At 31.6% G+C, this 18837-nt stretch overlaps 4 protein-coding genes across 4 annotated transcripts; 2 read left to right on the forward strand and 2 right to left on the reverse strand.

The window, feature by feature from the left end:
* Positions 1-5807: 5807 nt before the first annotated feature.
* LOC128183378 (uncharacterized) lies at positions 5808-7004 on the reverse strand. Its single transcript, XM_052852368.1, has one exon. The coding sequence runs from the start codon at positions 7002-7004 to the stop codon at positions 6228-6230; it is 777 nt and encodes a 258-aa protein (XP_052708328.1). The 3' UTR covers positions 5808-6227.
* A 2992-nt stretch (positions 7005-9996) lies between these two features.
* On the forward strand, positions 9997-10998 carry LOC128185137 (uncharacterized). Its single transcript, XM_052854810.1, has 4 exons — positions 9997-10247; positions 10414-10511; positions 10781-10895; positions 10987-10998. The coding sequence occupies exons 1-4, from the start codon at positions 10071-10073 to the stop codon at positions 10996-10998; spliced, it is 402 nt and encodes a 133-aa protein (XP_052710770.1). The 5' UTR covers positions 9997-10070.
* A 780-nt stretch (positions 10999-11778) lies between these two features.
* On the forward strand, positions 11779-13230 carry LOC128183376 (uncharacterized). The gene is made up of 5 exons (XM_052852365.1): positions 11779-11931; positions 12038-12150; positions 12246-12385; positions 12536-12751; positions 12989-13230. The coding sequence occupies exons 1-5, from the start codon at positions 11779-11781 to the stop codon at positions 13222-13224; spliced, it is 858 nt and encodes a 285-aa protein (XP_052708325.1). The 3' UTR covers positions 13225-13230.
* Positions 13231-14177: 947 nt separating this feature from the next.
* Positions 14178-15630, reverse strand: LOC128183390 (uncharacterized). The gene is made up of 4 exons (XM_052852376.1): positions 15403-15630; positions 15108-15251; positions 14825-14984; positions 14178-14724 (listed from the first exon to the last, which is right to left on the reverse strand). Exons 1-4 carry the CDS (start codon positions 15513-15515, stop codon positions 14602-14604), a joined length of 540 nt encoding a protein of 179 aa, XP_052708336.1. The 5' UTR covers positions 15516-15630; the 3' UTR covers positions 14178-14601.
* Positions 15631-18837: the final 3207 nt, after the last annotated feature.

Consider the following 18837-nt stretch of genomic DNA (forward strand, 5'->3'; position numbering starts at 1 on the left):
TAGCAGCAAATAGCGTTGTTTACCAGATGAATGCGTCCACGTGATAAAAATTTTTTTTTAGATATTATACTCAACGAAGACAAGTAGAAACATCTATATTTACTATGTGGCTGTTCACTCAATTATTATTACTGTTACACAATCAGATTTATTAGAAACGCAGTCAGATTGTTGGAATCGTACACCATTGGATCCGTCTATCTATTTGCTCATTACGCTAAAGATGTAACTTTTATAATTGTAATTAAATCTCATCATAGCAAAACATAAAGAAAGTGCATGATATGGATCTTACTATGGGTATTCTATCAATTTTGTTTGGTAAAGTCTCAACTGTCATAGCAAGATTGTATTTTTCATATTGTAAGAATACCATTTAATTTTTCTTCACTGAGTCTGAAAAAAAAGCTGAAAACTGTCCATAAAAAAGGTACCTTAAAATGTAAGAAATGAACATGTTATATGTGCAAATTTTGTTTGTTTTATGTCCATCAAAAGCTAAATATTTCATATATCGTAAAACGAAGTCTCACTTTTATTAAATATTAACTTTGATTGTGCATTTGTAATTTGCTATTTGTTTTTCTCTTAAATCAGACTTTGATTTATGAATGTGATTGATTTTTTTTCGAATAAAAATATTCTGATAATTGATATCGAATTGCAATAATATTTTATTATTTGAACAAAAATGACTTGCCTTGTATCATCTACTTACATTTCGCAACTTTTTCAATTTGATAGTTTCTCTCTCTCTCTCTCTCTCTCTCTCTCTCTCTCTCTCTCTCTCTCTCTCTCTCTCTCTTTCTCTCTCTTGCTTATACATAAGCAGTTATATTCAACTTTGAGAACTGTTTAAATGAAATAGCATGCTCATAAATGAAATAAAAAAACACATCATTATTATATCAAGACATCAACTAAACAAACTTAGCAGTACCGCCCATACACGAGCTTCCACCGGATCGTATATTTTTTAACGGTATATTTACATTTCCATTAATTTACCAACGCGTTAAAAACACCTGTATAAGACAAACATTATAACATCAAAGGAAATCAGCTGAAAGTAACATTGTCCATGTGTGTTTTACATGTAGCAGAATGTATTATAGTGCTAATAAAACAATTATCAATCAAATCAAAAGTTCGATGTTTCATGTTGAATAATGATTTTTTAAAATCACTGAAAACAACATACATTTTAAAACATATAGTATGTGTGGTGCAATACCTTTGGTGACATTTTTACATCCAATTGAAACGTCACAGCTGTCTTCGTCACAGTCACATCGACCTTGACATTCTTCGCCATAATAAGGGTAGGTACATTTGCCCCTACAGTTCTTACCAAAGTATCCGGGTTCACAGTCTCCACGAACTGAAAAAAAAGATATTGATATCTTTCAAACTTGTGCTCGATTAAGTTTGTTTAGTTAAGGTTTATAATTGGGAAGACAAATGGTGCAATGCGTCACCAGTTTTCCTGAATGTTGCAGAATTATCTTTGATGTAAAGACGTGTCGCTCGTTGTTTAAAAAAAGCTGAGACATATATTTCACACAACAGTTTGAGGTCAAAGAGGTCTACAACACTCACAATTTATTTTTATTCTACTAACAGATCAGAGATCTTCCGGATTGATTATCTTATGAAGAGACCAACTAAATCAGTTAGACTGCTACTCTATGTATACTATTAATGTCATCAATACCAGGCTACCGATCAAACTGATATACAGACAACATATTTGTTGGACTAAAAAAAAAAAAAAAAAAAAAAAAGAATTGTTCACTGTGCAAATGCATTTTTGATAGGAGGGTCCTCAAAACATCTGACGAGCTCTTCGAAATAAATATTTTAAGCAATACACATCGTTTTGACTGAATCTCAAATGTGGAATTAACATGTTCAAAAGGTTTGAAGTTATACTTTCATGAAAAGTGCGAGATTTTTTTTAAAAGAACCAAAGTTGACGTTTAATTAAAATCTACTTAAAAAAGAACATTAGTACCTTAGCACTTCAGTTGTTTGTTCTTTCAAAATATAATGGCCTTCTTCTTGGGCATCAGTTTTCCTTTCTTATACTCATATATCATTCTATTATTATTATGTTCAAAGTTTTCTTTCTGTATTCATAACCAGCATTAATAAATGGAATATTTATATGAACATCCAACAAGAACTACATTTAGAATAAATGACTTATGGAAAACCAATTCATAAATACATTGTTGATTTGATGTCATAAATGACTTGCACCGATGCGATTTATTAAAATCTTTTGTCCTGAAAGGTTACGCCAGTCACATAATAAAAAAAATATAAGACTTCGTAGACATTGCTTTAAATTAAGGGTTAAATATCGCTGTTGGTTTATAAAATAAAGATTTTAAAAAATATTGCTCTTTTATAGAGTAATCTTCTGTTATTTAAAACAGTACAGTTTTAAATTTCGATATATATTAAGCTTCTAACATTTTTAGCAAATGTAGCTGTGCATATTAATCAAATAAAGAAATGTTGGCCATATAACTCTTCAAAGGCGATATTCACTTGACAAAAGTTTTAGTTTGTTTTACCTTTTATTAAGACACAGAACTGTTATTTAAAATGAGTCACTTTTGAAATCATATATATTGTTTAATTATCGAAAATTCATTTTTTAACGAATGACAAACAATGTTTCTACACCTTAAATTATTACAACATTGATTGACTTGAAATTTTGTATACATGTTTAATGAATATTTAACGGAGAGAAAATAGACAGGCAGGGTGATGTTAACTTACATACAATACCGCACGGAATCAAGACAATACCTACGCAATTAAGATATAATGGAAAAATACTGTACATACATGTAATGACCTATAAACGTTTTTTTTTTTCAAGAGGTTAACTCTTTTTCTTCTTAATATGTTTACACAGCGTCAGTAAAGGCAATTACAACTATTTTCTCTTCACTAGGCATTGTCGTTAGAGCTAGCAGATCTTAAAAACTAGTTCGCGCGAAGCGCAGGCGAGAAGAGTTGCTATAAAAGAGACCTAAATACGATTTCAGATGATTTTAAAAAAATGTTTACTTTTTAACCAAAAAAAAAATGAATGTGAAAAGTCAATTTATTTACCCCACCTCTGCATATTTATCGACAAAGTTCTTGAATATGACTGGTTTATACCCGTCTAGTAAGGAGAATAATTTTTATACCATTTTACCGATACACGAAAAGTACAAGTCATAGTTCTTTGTAAACAAAAATGGCGAAACGGTTCTTATCATTAGATGCTGATAAATAAAAAAGACTAACTTAACAATTCAGGAAAACCATTAAAAGCAACAAAAAGGTTGCACGTTATTGAAAGCTTATCCAAAGTTAACTAACCAGGTATCATCCCGTATTCGGTCACTACATGACTATGTTACAAATAATGCATTGCGAGATACAGAGAAAAGAAGTTGTTTAAGAATAAAGCTTGGGGCTTATATTTGTTTTCAATAAAATTAAAGTAAAGATATTACCATTTCTTTGACAAAAGAACTTGTGGCCAACAAGATTAAGTGGTTTTATGTGTTCATATTTAATTTATCAACAACAAAAGGAAACAATAAATCTTTTAATCGCTTGCAACTCAATATTTGAATTTAAAATTTTGACATAGTGTTCAAAATAACGAAATAGACCTCAACATTTAAATAAAGAAATATTTAAAACAAAAAAAAGCACTAATCGTATATAAGTCCCTTTATATATGTTGCAGGTAAAAACTATTAAGTGCTAAACTCTACCTTACCTCATTTCCTTAACCTATGTAGACAATTAAATATTTTAAATTATGTTTCCCTCCCAAAATGGATTGAATTATTGTATGAGTTAAAAAACTGTTCGGTTGTAAATGAAAAAATGCATTTAGATTTCTAAAAAAAGGTGCATTTAAAGCATTCAATACTGCAAACAATGATATTAAAGTAAACATATTTCAAAACTTTTTTTTAAAATCACATGCTTATTTAAACATTTTCGTAAAATGAAAAAAAAAAACCAAAAAACCATGCAAACTAAAAACAGAGCGTAAGTTTTATTGTAATTAAAACTCATCATGGCAAAACATTAAAAAAACTGGATGATCTGGAATCATGTTTACTATTATTGTTGTTTTGCGAAGTTCTAGCTGTCATAGGATCATTTTATAGTTCATATTGTGAGAATACCATCGCTGATGATCTCTCTCTCTCTCTCTCTCTCTCTCTCTCTCTCTCTCTCTCTCAAATATCTATGAAACATTTATGCTATACATAAGTAATGGTATTCAACTATGACTATTCTTTTTCGCTGAAATATCATGCTCATAAAATAAACAAAGCATTATTATAATATACCAACTTATCACACTTTAAAGTATCGCCCAGACACTACCTTCAACGAGAACAGACTCCAAAAGCTGACCTCAGGTCTGGCTTTTCATTGGTTCTGCTCAGGGATAAGCTTTGGGCCAGCTATGTGTTTACCCCAGGTCAAGTCCGCTTTACACACTAAAGTACATTGTGCGTACCAAAATTCACATGTTAAGATTCTTGACCATTTTTCAGTAGCGATCTTACAGTCATTACATACATTAACTTCATTGACAGACCAGGGTTGTAAATTGAACACACGACTGCGCGGTAATACGTATCTAAGATATCATAATAGGAAATCTGCTGAAAAGAACAATTGCATATGTGTTACATGTATAGCAGAATGTATGATAGTGTTAATGAAACAATAATAATAAAATAAAACTGTTTTCTGACTCATTGGGTTTAAATGATTGTTTGAATAAACTGAAAACAAGAATCGTTTTAAAACATATTGTACATGTGATACAATACCTTTGGTGACATAAATGCCACACTCTGATTGGCTAATGTAGACAAAAAGGAAGATCAGCTAAATACTCAAAAGTACTCAAAGATTAGAATTACAATTATATTATGACTAGACTACTATTATTGGTACTAGCAAAAAATAACATATCACAATTAACATAAATGCTATTATTTACAATAATGCTGTATCATGTAATATTGTTGATCTGTCTAGGATTGATAGAAAAATATAAACATGGTTGTGTGTATGTACTGCCATTTATTTTTGCTAATAAGAAAAATTAGGCAATAAGGGGAGGTCTTCAAACAGTCACAATACCAATTACCAGACATTGAATGTAAGCTATAAAAGGTGAGCAAATGACCTCCCCCATATTAAACAAAGATGTATACATTATCAACATGTTCCAAATATACATGCAACAAAAATATTGTTGAACAAAAACAGCCACCAAAAGCAAACAGCAGGTTTGCACAAAAAGACCCCACACAAAGTGGACTAGCCAGATCATGGTAGTCAACAACATGACAGATGACAGTACATACAACACATATGGCAATGACCAACCCCTGCCTTTTATGGAGATATAAATATTAATATATCATGAAGGCACAGATTATCTATAACCAAACCAGTTAAAATTTGAATACCACTAGGAACATCTTATTTTTAACCTTGCAAGTATAAACACATCAGTTTACTTCTGCCCTGTGTTAATATAACAGCTGCCTAATATACATGTTTAAAGTTTGTTATATACTATCAAACAAGTTTTAAAGACAGATATACATGTAATCAAACATTTTCAGATGAACCAGTAGGCACATGTTACTCAAATGACAAAATCAAACAACAGAAACAATGGTTAAAAAACTATACAGCTCATAATTAAACACTTCAGTTTACTTCTGACATGTGTTATATGTTATGTGTAACCACATCATGCACATAGTATAGATAAATGATATACATGAATCACACTTTGAATAATGTCCAATATAAGACAGATGATAGGGAATTGTGATGAGAACTGAATTTTGACATACAACTAATCTATACATTGAATTAAAAACACAAACAATGCATATCAGCTACAATTATAATACACAGCAGTTAACTTCTGAACTGTGAAAATCTTCCAAGAAAAGTATATATACATAGCATTTGCTATACATATTTAAAATGTAAAGCTTGACAAACGTATGTATCTGTGAATAGCATCAGATTTTCATCTTCCCATTTATTGAATGCAGTTTTCAGAATATTAACCCAAATGTGCTGCATGAGTGTCTGCCCCTATCCTGAAGCTGTGACCCTTGTATAGAGCAGGGTTCAAACCAACAAAGTCAATAATACTAGTAAGATTTTTCACTGCAAATGTTGGACATAGCAATACATTTACCTCTTAATTCTTCAATAGGTTTTTGCCAATCTACAGCCAAAGACTCCCTTAGCTTTCTGAAAGATTCATCATATGTTCTCCAAGCAACATCCCCATGCAGTCTTTGCATTTCTCTAATAAAGCTCATGTATTTTAATAAATGGGGAGTTTCTGATGGGTGTTTCTGAATTCTAATGTTAATAAAGATAAGAAAGGCATCAGTCCACTGACTGATGAACATGGGGGTTTTTGATTTTAAACTTTGCTGCACATTAATGACCCCTGGAGTAATGCACAACCTAAGAGGTTCTTCATCTTGGTGCGACAATAATACTTTTACATCAAAAAATTCATTCGACCAAATTTTTGCCTTTATCTTTTGTGGTATCGTCGCACCAAGAGGAATACCTTCTGTTACAGAGATAAGATTATCAGAATTGAAGAAACCTTTGTTTGTGCCTACTGGCTCACCTGTGTTTTTTAAAAGTTGAGATACTACTAATAATATAGGGTTATCTTGCATAGACGAAGAAGCAGTCATTGGTGCAGGTAACTCATTGACGGTGTTTGCATAGGTAGCAGATGCAACATTTTCTAGGGGTACCACTGTGCTGCTTGATGCATCAGAGTTGGGTTTTTGCAATTTAACAATTTCTTGCGCAAGTCTTTGGTAATCGATTGGTTCAGCCTGAGGTTTATGTTTTGCTCTAGTACCTTCACTTGTCTCCACAGGATGTTTGCGTTTCGCCATGGTAACGCCTACAAGATATTTTAAAACTGTTAAAATCAATTTTCTAAATGTACTCAATATACAATTAATGCAACTTTTGAGTGTATAAATTTGCACTCAAATCATGCTGATATAGGTGCACATAAGCTAATTGATATTTGATTATTTGCAATTTTTGACACACAAACATTAAATAGGAAAATGCAATTATCAAGACTTGCGTCAAAACAGTGTATATCTTTAGATTCACATGTAAACTTACATACATGTAACAATACACATAAAGCATGTGTGCATAAATCTGCATGAGCATATAAAAATGGTAATAGTCCACATGACCATGAGTGAGAAACAGAAAAAATAGTCCACACGACTCTGCATGCTGACCAGAAAAATAGTGCACATGACTCTGCACGTAAACCAGAAAAAATATTGCACACGACTCTGCATGTGAATCAAAATTAGTACACACGACTCTGCATGTGAATCAAAATTAGTACACACGACTCTGCATGTGAATCAAAATTAGAACACACGACTCTGCATGTGAATCAAAATTAGTACACACGACTCTGCATGTGAATCAAAATTAGTACACACAACTCTGCATGTGAATCAAAATTAGTACACACGACTCTGCATGTGAACCAGAAATATACTGTACACATGACTCTGCATATGAACCAGACAAATAGTACACACGACTCTGCATGTGAACCAGAAAAATAAACCACATGACTCTGCATGTGAATCAATTACACAGGACTCTGCATGTGAACAGGAAAAAATAGTACATATGAACAATTCTTTATACACCTACCAGCTAAATGTGAATTTTATGCATATGCCTGTGAATATATTGAACACTATGAATGCAAGCTCAAAGAATAATAAAAATATGTCAGACTGCTTATCTTGAATGTTGAAGGACAGCTATTCTAATGTTGTGAAGGTATTTCTTCATGTGGCGAGAACCAGATTCAATGTTGACCCCATCTCTCCCCAGGTAGGTCAGGTCCGTCCAGAAACCACGATGAGACCAAAAATGAATTCCATGAAGCTTTTCAGTCTCTGACTTGAGCTGCTTGTTCACAGGACTTCATGACATCATTGAAGGATGTCCGAGAGGCCCATGGTTGACGTCTAAGTAGTTGTCCTACAATAACTGTAAGGATATCAACCCCCTCATTGAGGTATTCCGCATATGACAAAATGTCAGTAGTCACTTTTCGTGGATCCGCATGGCACAAGTCATTTTCACGGATGAAACACACAGTGTGAGGTTTGAGGAAATTCAGAAATTCCGTGGATCGTGAGAGTCGTTCGAACGGCGAATGAACGAATGTCCGATTATACAAACATATATCGCCATTGTCTGGACGGAGCCCGCCTCGGGGAAATGAAATAACCACTAGAGATATTATTACCTCAAACAAAAACTTGACTGCGGTATTTACAAACTTGTTGACAGCTGACAGTTAAAGTGACGTAGTCAAAACATCGCGCGACTAAATGCCGCACTCTGATTGGCTAATGTAGACAAAAAGGAAGATCAGCTAAATACTCAAAAGTACTCAAAGATTAGAATTACAATTATATTATGACTAGACTACTATTATTGGTACTAGCAAAAAATAACATATCACAATTAACATAAATGCTATTATTTACAATAATGCTGTATGGTGACATTTGTACATCCAGTTGAACATCACAGCTGTCTTCATCACAGTCACATTGACCTTGACATTCCTCACCGTAATAAGGGTAGGTACATTTGCCCTTACAGTTGTTTCCAAAGTATCCTGGGCTACAGTCTCCACGAACTAAAAATGAAAAAAAAACCTATTGACATCTTAAAAAAATTGTTCTCGATTACATTTGCATGTAGGTTAAGTTTAGCTTTTTGATGGAAATGTCAGATGATTGAATAATTAACTAAAACACTATTCTTTGTCAATGTTGCAGAATTATCTTCGTTGTCAAGATGTGTTGCTCTGTTGTTTAAAAAAAGCTAATACTTTTATATTTCACAATTGAAAACAGTTCGAGATCAAAGAGGTTATACTACAACACTCACAATAACAGGAACTTTATTTTTATTCTACTAACAGCTCAGATATATTCCAGATTGATTCTCCTACCTTTTTATATATAAGAAGACACTGTGCAAATGCATTTTTGCTTGGAGGGTCTTTAAATCATCTGATTTAAGCTCTCCAAAATAAATATTCATTACACATCGTTTCTACTGAAACCCATACGTGAAATAAATATGATCTGAAAGTTAAAAGTTTCTTGAGAAGTGCAAGAAACTGGTGTATATATATATATATATATATATATATATATATATATATATATATATATATATATATATATATATATATATATATATATATATATATATATATATATATATAGTAAGAATGAAAACTGTTATGCTGTTAACAAACGTTTAATTAAAGTACATTATTAGTATACATGTATTAGTAATATTATTAGTATCATGAAATACATATATACATGTAAACCTCTTTTAAACACTGAGTTTGTTTTTTGTACTTACCGGCGACTATTTTAATACATCCTGTAAGCACATTACACACGTCTCTGCTACAGTTGCATGTTCTTTGACAGTTTGCTCCGTAATACGGATAAGGACAGAGTGATGTACAGTTTGTTCCAGTATAACCTGGCATGCATCCTATAAAGTAATAGGATAAATAGTTGAATATCATATTTTCTAAATGAATCCGCTTTTTTAAAAAATAAATTAATAGTGTTTTTTTAATTACATTTAATCGACGAATCAAATGTCAGATTGCATATACATTTAAATCTTCTGTTGTTAAAATGACTAAAAAATTAATGTTTTCAAAAGAAAATTTTTATAAAACCTACTAAAAAATTGAAAACTAACATATTAAATCACCCTTATTTCGGAAATGTACTTTTGCATTTTCATAGCAATTTAGTTTTATTTTTTATTTATTCATAGGCCTACACAGCGTTCGGCGAGACTTCGCGAGATTTCGTTGCTGGAGATAAACAAACATGTCGGATTGTATGTGTTAGAAGGGGAATATGGCATTTTCTATTTTATATTGGGCGAACTACACAGCTGGGACTAGAAAACTTAGTAGAAAGTCTGAAATTGCTGTACAATCAGACCATGTCTTGAAATTCGTGTATGATAAAGATGCATCATGCGTACGTGGCACAGTTCAAGCATCTATGCGTGACAGGAGTTACAATGTAACGGTATGTCAAATTTAACTATTATGCTAATTTTCGGTAACAAAATAGTAAATTTTTTCAATGAATAATGTTATTTACACCAATAACTATGTGGTTGTTGTTTATATATGGACACACATTCTTCCCAAATTAGTATGTAGATAATATATTGTCGGGTGTTAATATTTAGATTACCCTTGGCCCAAACTACAATATTGAAGACAGCACTTGCGAGTGTGTGAATGGGCAGGATAAATGTCATCACAAGGCCAGCATTCTTCTCTATGGGTATGCAAATGAAATTATATTGCCTATCTGTAGCTCTGATGAGAGAATATGTTCTGACAACCAGAATTTTTTCTATAGAGATCTACAGAGCTGATCAATGTATTGAATTCAAAACACATAGCTTTTGATTGACTAAAATTAGTATATGCTGTAATTTATGATGAATTATTTTATCACCACCTGGTATTCAAGTACATTTATGGAATTTGTTGAAAAACATATCACTACAGAAAGTATATATACTACATATTTTATCCAATCTACAACAGGTATAAAAACGTGTCAAAGACAGATGTGAGGCAGTCTTGGATAAAAAATCCAAAGTCAGCACCACCTCGCCAAACCAAAACAATGGAGGAACTGTTCCCTGCGCCAGATCGATTTGTAAACTACAGGTTAGCAAACAATAATTTTATAACTGTATCTGTTCTACATGCATATGATATACAAACAGTTAATGATTTTATTTTTGCAGGGTTTAATATAGCATGGGTTTTTGCTTTATTAATTTTACTGTACATGTATATATTTTATCAAAAAACATTAGGGCAACAAATAGACCAGTTAATGATAGAGACAGGGAGTTCCTATATCACAAATTGTCATCTGTGGGAAGATTTTCAGGTTAAATCTAGTGCTTTATGTTGATAGTTCATTGTTACCAGTTTCAGTATTTAAAACTTTAGATTATTACTTGTTTAAATTAAACAAGACAGGATGCATAGATAAAGAAACACTCTCTTGATATAAAATGAAATTTACCCAGTGACATTGATGTTAAAGGCAACTCTAATAGACTAATAGTGTCATTGATGCAATACCTGTTTTTTTTTATGTTTTTAACTTATATGCCAAATTTAGTTTGTTTTGTTTTTAACATTTTATTCTGCAAAGGTTATTATTTGATACTAACATGGATTGTACATATTCTCAAGAAGTATTTTATCTGCAAAATCTCAAATGTTAAGTTGTAACAAGTTATATACATAAAACAAAACAGCATTTAATTACCTTACACATTTAGTGAAATACATTCATTTTAATGTTTATTTTCCTGGCATGTTTTCAAACTTCACCATGTATTTATTATATAGCAGTACTTTTCTCATGTAATTATATACATCATGTACATTTATATGCATTAATTGGTAATATAAATATTTTGCAATTACATTTTTCTTAATTTCAGTTAATATTTGAAATAAAGGTACTAGACTATGTTTTCCTGGTAATCTTTTAAAACATTTTTATTTAATTTTTAACAGCAATGCATTGGATACTGGTCCCAGAGCCACCTGTGCCTAGGCTTTCTTTACCTATTGTTGAAGACCTCATTTCAAGCCAGGAATTCATCTCCTCAGAAAACCCCATTGATTTGATGAAGCAAAAATTAATGATAAATGAGCAGCAAATTCAGCAGGTGATTAAATCATTCATGCAGTTTCAAATGAGATATTGTACCATCAATGACTTAATAATTATGTATTTTTTAATGAATGCTGTTTAAAGGTAGAGATGTTTTGTAGATTGCCAGTCTTACCATCGGACAAAAAGATAACTGCTTGTGGTCATCAGTTCGCAAGAATAGATTGACAGCCTCCAACTTTGGTTGTGTTTTGGCAGCAATCAAGAGAAATAGGTATTCACAGAAAAAAGTACACATATCAGTAAATGTAGAATTATGTGAATTAAAACTTATCTAACTTAATTAACTTATTGATGCCTTTTTCTCAGATATCCAATTTCCTTGTACAAAAGACTATGTTCAGCGTATGATCTTTCTAAGAAGGATGCCATCATTTGGGGGATGTGCAATGAAAAGATAGCCATTGAGAAATACAAAACTTTTGGGGATGCTGTTGTAGAGCCAACGGGTGGGTATTATTATACAGGATAACCGATAATGCGAAAATTATTGTCAGTGATATATATATATATATTAAATATAAGGTAACTGATAATATGAAAATAATTCTCATTTTTATCTTGTAATTTGTCATTGAAAATTCAATTTTGCTTAATAGGTATCTGGCTTCACAAAAATGGGGTTCTTGGATCAAGTCCAGATGGAATCGTACGTCAACCTGCGCTGTTTGGATATTGTTATCAAGATCCAGCTCTTGCTGACATGCTTCAGTTATATAACTTTCGACCAGAAATATTGGAGGTGAAATGCCCCTTTTCGGCAAAGGAGATGACTATTCCTGAAGCTATCGAAAAATTGAATGATTTCTGCTTAGGTTGGTTACAATTATGATTAATGGTTTTTTTTTATATTTCAAAGACTCATTTACAGAGTTAATTATTCCAAATTATATGAGCAATATGTTTTTATTTTGAAACAAGATAGATACAATATTTATATATCAAAAAGAAAAAAGTCTTTTGCATGATCAACCACAAAAAAGAAGATATTTAATTTATGATGTAGAAATGACTGGAAACATGACCATTGTAATTGTTTTTTTAACTTACAGAGTTTCAAGAATTCCATGGAGTGAAATCATACAAGTTAAGAATAAACCACCAATATCATGATCAGGTCCAAGGACAGCTGCACATTACTGGAAAGTCTGCGTGTGACTTTATGGTTTGGACACCAAAGGACTGTGCGATTGTTAGAATCACAAAACAACTCAGTTGGGAGGATAATATTTCTGTTTTGACAGATTTTTACTTTGATAAATTTGTTCCCCATCTGCAACAGCTATAAAAGTATTAAATATGATAGCAACATATTCATACTCTTGATTTCTAACATTTCAATCTTGACCTACAAAGTTTTGAGCAATTTCCTGCAAAAGAGGATCCTGAAAATTGACAAGTACACAGCATAACTGAAACACTTTGGTACTGATGTATCTAAACTGATGAGGGATATGTCTAAGAATTTCATAATTTTTTATGCGCTCATTTGCACGCTCAACATGTATACGTGATTTAGCAATTTTTCTACAAAGCTGAACTTCACTGGGGGTGTACTGCGATTTAGCTGTAAGGAAGGGAGGAATATTAAGGTGTACTCCTTGGGGCAACAACTTGTGAATAGTAAACCCTTTATCTGCTAATATCATGTCACCGGGCGCTAATTGCTCTACAATTTTGCTGTGCTCTACAATTGCAACATCAGATGTGCTCTCAGGGTACAATTTACTAATAAACACCAAGGCACCATTCGGTGCAACACCTGTAACACTTTTTACAGTGTGGGAATTTGTGTAGCCACTGTATGTGCTGGCCTGCAATCTCATGTCATTCCCAGGAACATCTTGGTTGATTTCAGTGGCGTCGAGTACTATTCTGCATGAGCTAAAATCGCCAAAACTGGTAGGCATAGATCCCTTGCATTTTTGTAGAGATGGAATGCGACTCTCTATGAGTCCTTCATATAAAACCTCATGCATAGCACAAATTTGAGAAGTTACAATGTTATTAACTGATGATGCACTTGTGTTGAATCTCTCTGCAAGGTCCAAAAGAGGGGTGTTCATAGTTATTTTCATTAATGTCATCAACAGTTGGTCTGTCAAAGAAATGAAAGATGGTCTCCATCCATCAATGTACTTAACCTGGAATCTCTGCATCATTTCGTCAATGGCGTGGAACATGTCAGGCCTTAGACTTGTATACATCAGCATCTACATTAAAACATGACAGTGAAACACATTGTGTTGAAGATATATTTCTTTTTATTTTTTACATTTTGTTTTAAAAACAGACTTGTTTCTGATAAACGAAAATGCTGTCCAGCAGCATTTTAATAACCCATTGTACAAAACATAAGCAGTATGATATTCTTTCCTGGCAGAGCATTTGTTCTACTATTTCCGTCATTTTTCACAGGCTGATGAACTGTCCAGCAGTAGGCCCGTTATCAAAATATAAACTGAAAAAGAAATGCCTCACAAAGTATCGTGTTCATTGATAAAATCAGAAGATCTGTAAATAATATCTCATCAAGGTATATAAAACTTAAATATAGCATTGAACTATGCATTCCTACCAGTGTTCATAACTTCAAACATTAAATATTGATGTGCATGTATCAATAATCTGATAATGACGAATGTCGATTTTTTTAATACATGTATTACTCATGATATCTGAAATGTACCTTTCTCTCGTCATCTATGATATCGCCAATTCTGAACGCTCGCTTCATGGACATCATTCTGATTTGTATTCTTAATTCCTCAACCTCGCGCCTTAGGTTCTGATAAATACAAATATATATTTATAATAAACAGGTAATATTCGTAATCTTTACACTAATTTCATTGTCATCGTTGAGCTTTAAGTGTCTAACCATTTACCTGATTCTCTTCCTTTAAATGATGATAGGAAGTCTGGTAACTGTGATCCAGATTTATGTGTGCAGATGTTGAATCCATAGATGATGCACAATGCATGGCTGATAATGCAGATGTGGATGTGCTGGAAACAGCCATCTTTTGATTTTCTTTTCTCTCAGTTCTAAATAAAATACATAACACATATGAATAAAATTTATTAAGTAAAGATTTTTTTTTAAATTACAGATTACTATTGAAAACAAAGACTAATTTATGCTTTTTGTAAATATGACATATCCCATACCTATTTATTTTGGTTGGATCAGGAAAATCAAACAGTTTCCCAGAACTCCATGGGAAAATGGTTGGGCCATCATTCTTGTCCCCATCCACAAAATGACAGCTGCAGATCCTGTCACTCTGCAACACTACGGCTCTGTCCTTACGTCTGCATACATACATGTAATAACGTATTTATTTAACATTAGCATTTAGATACACACATATTAAAACAATTTCACATTGTTTTTTCTACAAGGGACCTAAATATTCTCCCCTAATTCTACCTTGTTCTGCAATGACATTATAATAATGTTTACCTGCATAGTTTTTCCCATTTTGTTGACAACCCGGCACTGGATGGGAATCTAAACATCTTGCATGTTCGCCGTAATCCCTGGTGATTACACCCAAACACAAAACAAATCGTCATTGTCGGTTCACGCGTTATGCACTGGTCTATTATTACGTCTCGGTTAGAGTCAGAGTAAATTCGAACTACGATTGTCTCCGGAAGTTCTACACCGGAAGTGAGACTTTACGAGACTGTGCAGGCCTATTCATTTATTATTTAATTTATTTTTATTAAATTTTGTTATCAAGTTATTTTTTAAATTCATGGTAGGGATCGGAAATAAATGTACATAAGTGTAAACCTTAGTATTTCTACGTACGTTACATATGTTTATAATTTCGCGAGTGAGCACATTCAATCAAGCAATTTTGTTAGTTACAAGATTGATTGATTGTGGAATTTGAAAAAAAAGAAATAAAATGAGTTTTGTGATTTATTATGATTTTAGATTTGATGACAAATCAAATCATAAGTGCGGAAGTTAGGAATGAGTCATAATGGAGATCACTTCTCCATTTGCAGTGTTATGTTTAAACGTTGTCATTGTTTTTCTTGTGTCTATCTCCAGGGTATGTTTTCTCTCATCCACACTGTTGTATTCTTGTGTTGATCCAAGGTAGAAAAACAAGCAAATACATGTATTTGATCGTATTCAAAATCATGTTAAGAAAATAATTATAATAGCAATGATAATAAATGTTTACTTAATAATAAAACTGATAGATCATTCCTACCCTTTGCATCAAAATACAGCTGTGTACTTTACTATGAACGTGCATAATTAACCTTTGCTACACAATATGAGACATTGTGTTCACGAGGACATTCAGTTAACAACTTCCCAAGAGTTAAAATTTTTAATGTCACTGAATAAATTTAACATACATACATATATATCCGGTTTTATCAGAACTTTTTTAAAATTTTTTAGAATGGTTTAATTTCTTCCTCATATAACTTCCCTATACATTTAAAACTCATTCATTACTATTAAGTACAAATGGTTTTTAATGACATACAAATTGAAAATAACGATTTTATTTTCCCATGAATCTTGTTATCGCCTTTTTATGCAATTTAAAATGTTTTATATACCAAGCAATTTTCTTTTTATGGATGCTGTTTATTTTAAGGTTTGCAAATAAAATATTTAACACCTTACGTATCCTATCCATTTCAGTTCCATCTAAAACCATCAGTTTGCAAATTTTTGCTACTTGAAAAATAAATCAATTTTTATTTACGATTTCTTTTTTTTTTTTTATTTATTAATAACGAATGTAAGCGCTAAATTCAAACTAAATACATTATTACATTAAGAGGATAATGACAGGCACTGCACTACTTAAACTTAATAAAACGACTTAATGATCAGGTACTGTGGGATATTTGTAATAAGAATTATATCAGGTTTTATAAATGCCATAAAACATTTGGAGATCATCAGATAGCAAATTACACGTACCAAATACAGAACAGTAAAAAATGACAGGATGACCCCCCCCCCCTTTATATAAGTATGTAAAGATTGATGTGGGAAATACAAAATTTTCCATAAATAAAATGCAAAATAATTTCCCCTGCTTTATTCCTTACATTGAATAATAGGATATTTGATAGATTTATGGTAACTTGATCCGAATAGTCGGATACAGTAATGTGCGGATTATCAGATCAATTTCGCTACTCGTTTGATCGATGTTTTGACTGTACTTCTTCAGACTGCCTATAAGACATGTCTTCTTACGTTCACACTGTTGTGTTTCTGAATTCCATGACGAACCTGGACAGCAGTGTTTGAAATAGCTGTTGGAATAATAAGAAATACACATATAAGATTGAAAAACAAACATGTCTGAATTTGCACGTCAAAATGTGATATTATTTGTTATTTTTATTGCAATCTATTCCTAGTCAAATTGAGCTTGCATGGGCTTTTGTTTTTTATTTCTTTATTTTCACACTAAAAAGAAATCGCTGAACAAACACACAAGAAATATTAATGTACATGTAATTATTTAGTTTTGTTTAGAACGATTTGTAAAACCGTTCCACTAAAGTTAATTTAAAAGCATTTTAAATGATATAATTTATAAAATATCAGATCTTTTATTTATTTATTTCAATTTTAGTAAAATCAAAGTAATTATTATTTATTAAACCAATTAGTAAATCATTCGTACCCTTCGCATCTAGATGCATTGGTGTACCTCAACGTGAAGGCACATATTTGCAGCAATAATGTAACAATTGAAATCATTTTGTTATCATAGGCATTCACACAATAACTGTTGAACACTTATTAATGAAAATAGCATAACTACACGAATCCGGTATTGGTATAGCAGTCATTAAATGGGCCTAACACTTCCCTCTACAAATCATTAATTTACAAATAAAGACAAACTATTGTTTTTAACGAACAATTTAGAAACAAATTAGAATAATCTTTTTAAAAAGGTAGTTCTTATTTTTGCGTCTTTGTGTCAAGAACATATGTACCGCCGTATTTTTGGACAATTTATATGCATCAAAAAGTCAACCACACTTTATAACAAAAACATCTTAATGTCATCTTGAGGAATTATTAAGAGTTCTTATATTTATTACGATTTAAAATATTCATAGAAGTTAAATCAATATATTATAGCATAATCGTTTGGCATTGCATTGCATTACACTCCATGCAGTTTTCATGTGGAGCGTATTAAATATTCCATAGATGATAACACACTGATTCAGAAACAACTTCTGATAAACAGTTGCCCACCCATTACCAGTATGATTGTTATTACTGTTTATAAGTATTATAGTGTTTATAAGATTGAGAATTCGAAGGATAAGCTTATTGATTGTAATAATAAGTTTTATTAGTATAAGGTTTATCTATAATATACACTTTAAAATATATCATTATAAGGTTAAATAGTTATTTCAAAAACACATATAAGTACTATTATTTAGATTGTAAAGGAAGTGGCCGCAGTCGCTAAATCAGTAATTCAAAAAATATTACGCAAGGTTATTGCTCGTCTTCGTTGTTTAAAATACAATATTTTTAGATTTTACGATATATTCAATTTGTTTATTTTATACTTTTTATGAACTTTCCCCCTTAATATTCTATAAAATATTTATAAAGTGTCAAATAAAAAACCAAACTAATGTGTGAAATAATTGCATGGCAATATTTATCCTTGAAATAAAACATTCTTTACATAAAGTGAATGTTTTCTTTTGAAAAAAAATCAATAATCAAATAATTGGTTCTTTTTAATTACATAAAAATATCAAACAAAAATAAAGTTGTTAACTTATCACAAGTTAGACTAGTGGAATATCTTATGCAATACCTTTTGTCAAATTTGTACATCCGGTAGAAAAGTCACATCTCTCTTCA

This window comes from Crassostrea angulata, chromosome 5, assembly GCF_025612915.1.
Source record: "Crassostrea angulata isolate pt1a10 chromosome 5, ASM2561291v2, whole genome shotgun sequence".
NCBI lineage: Eukaryota > Metazoa > Mollusca > Bivalvia > Ostreida > Ostreidae > Magallana > Magallana angulata.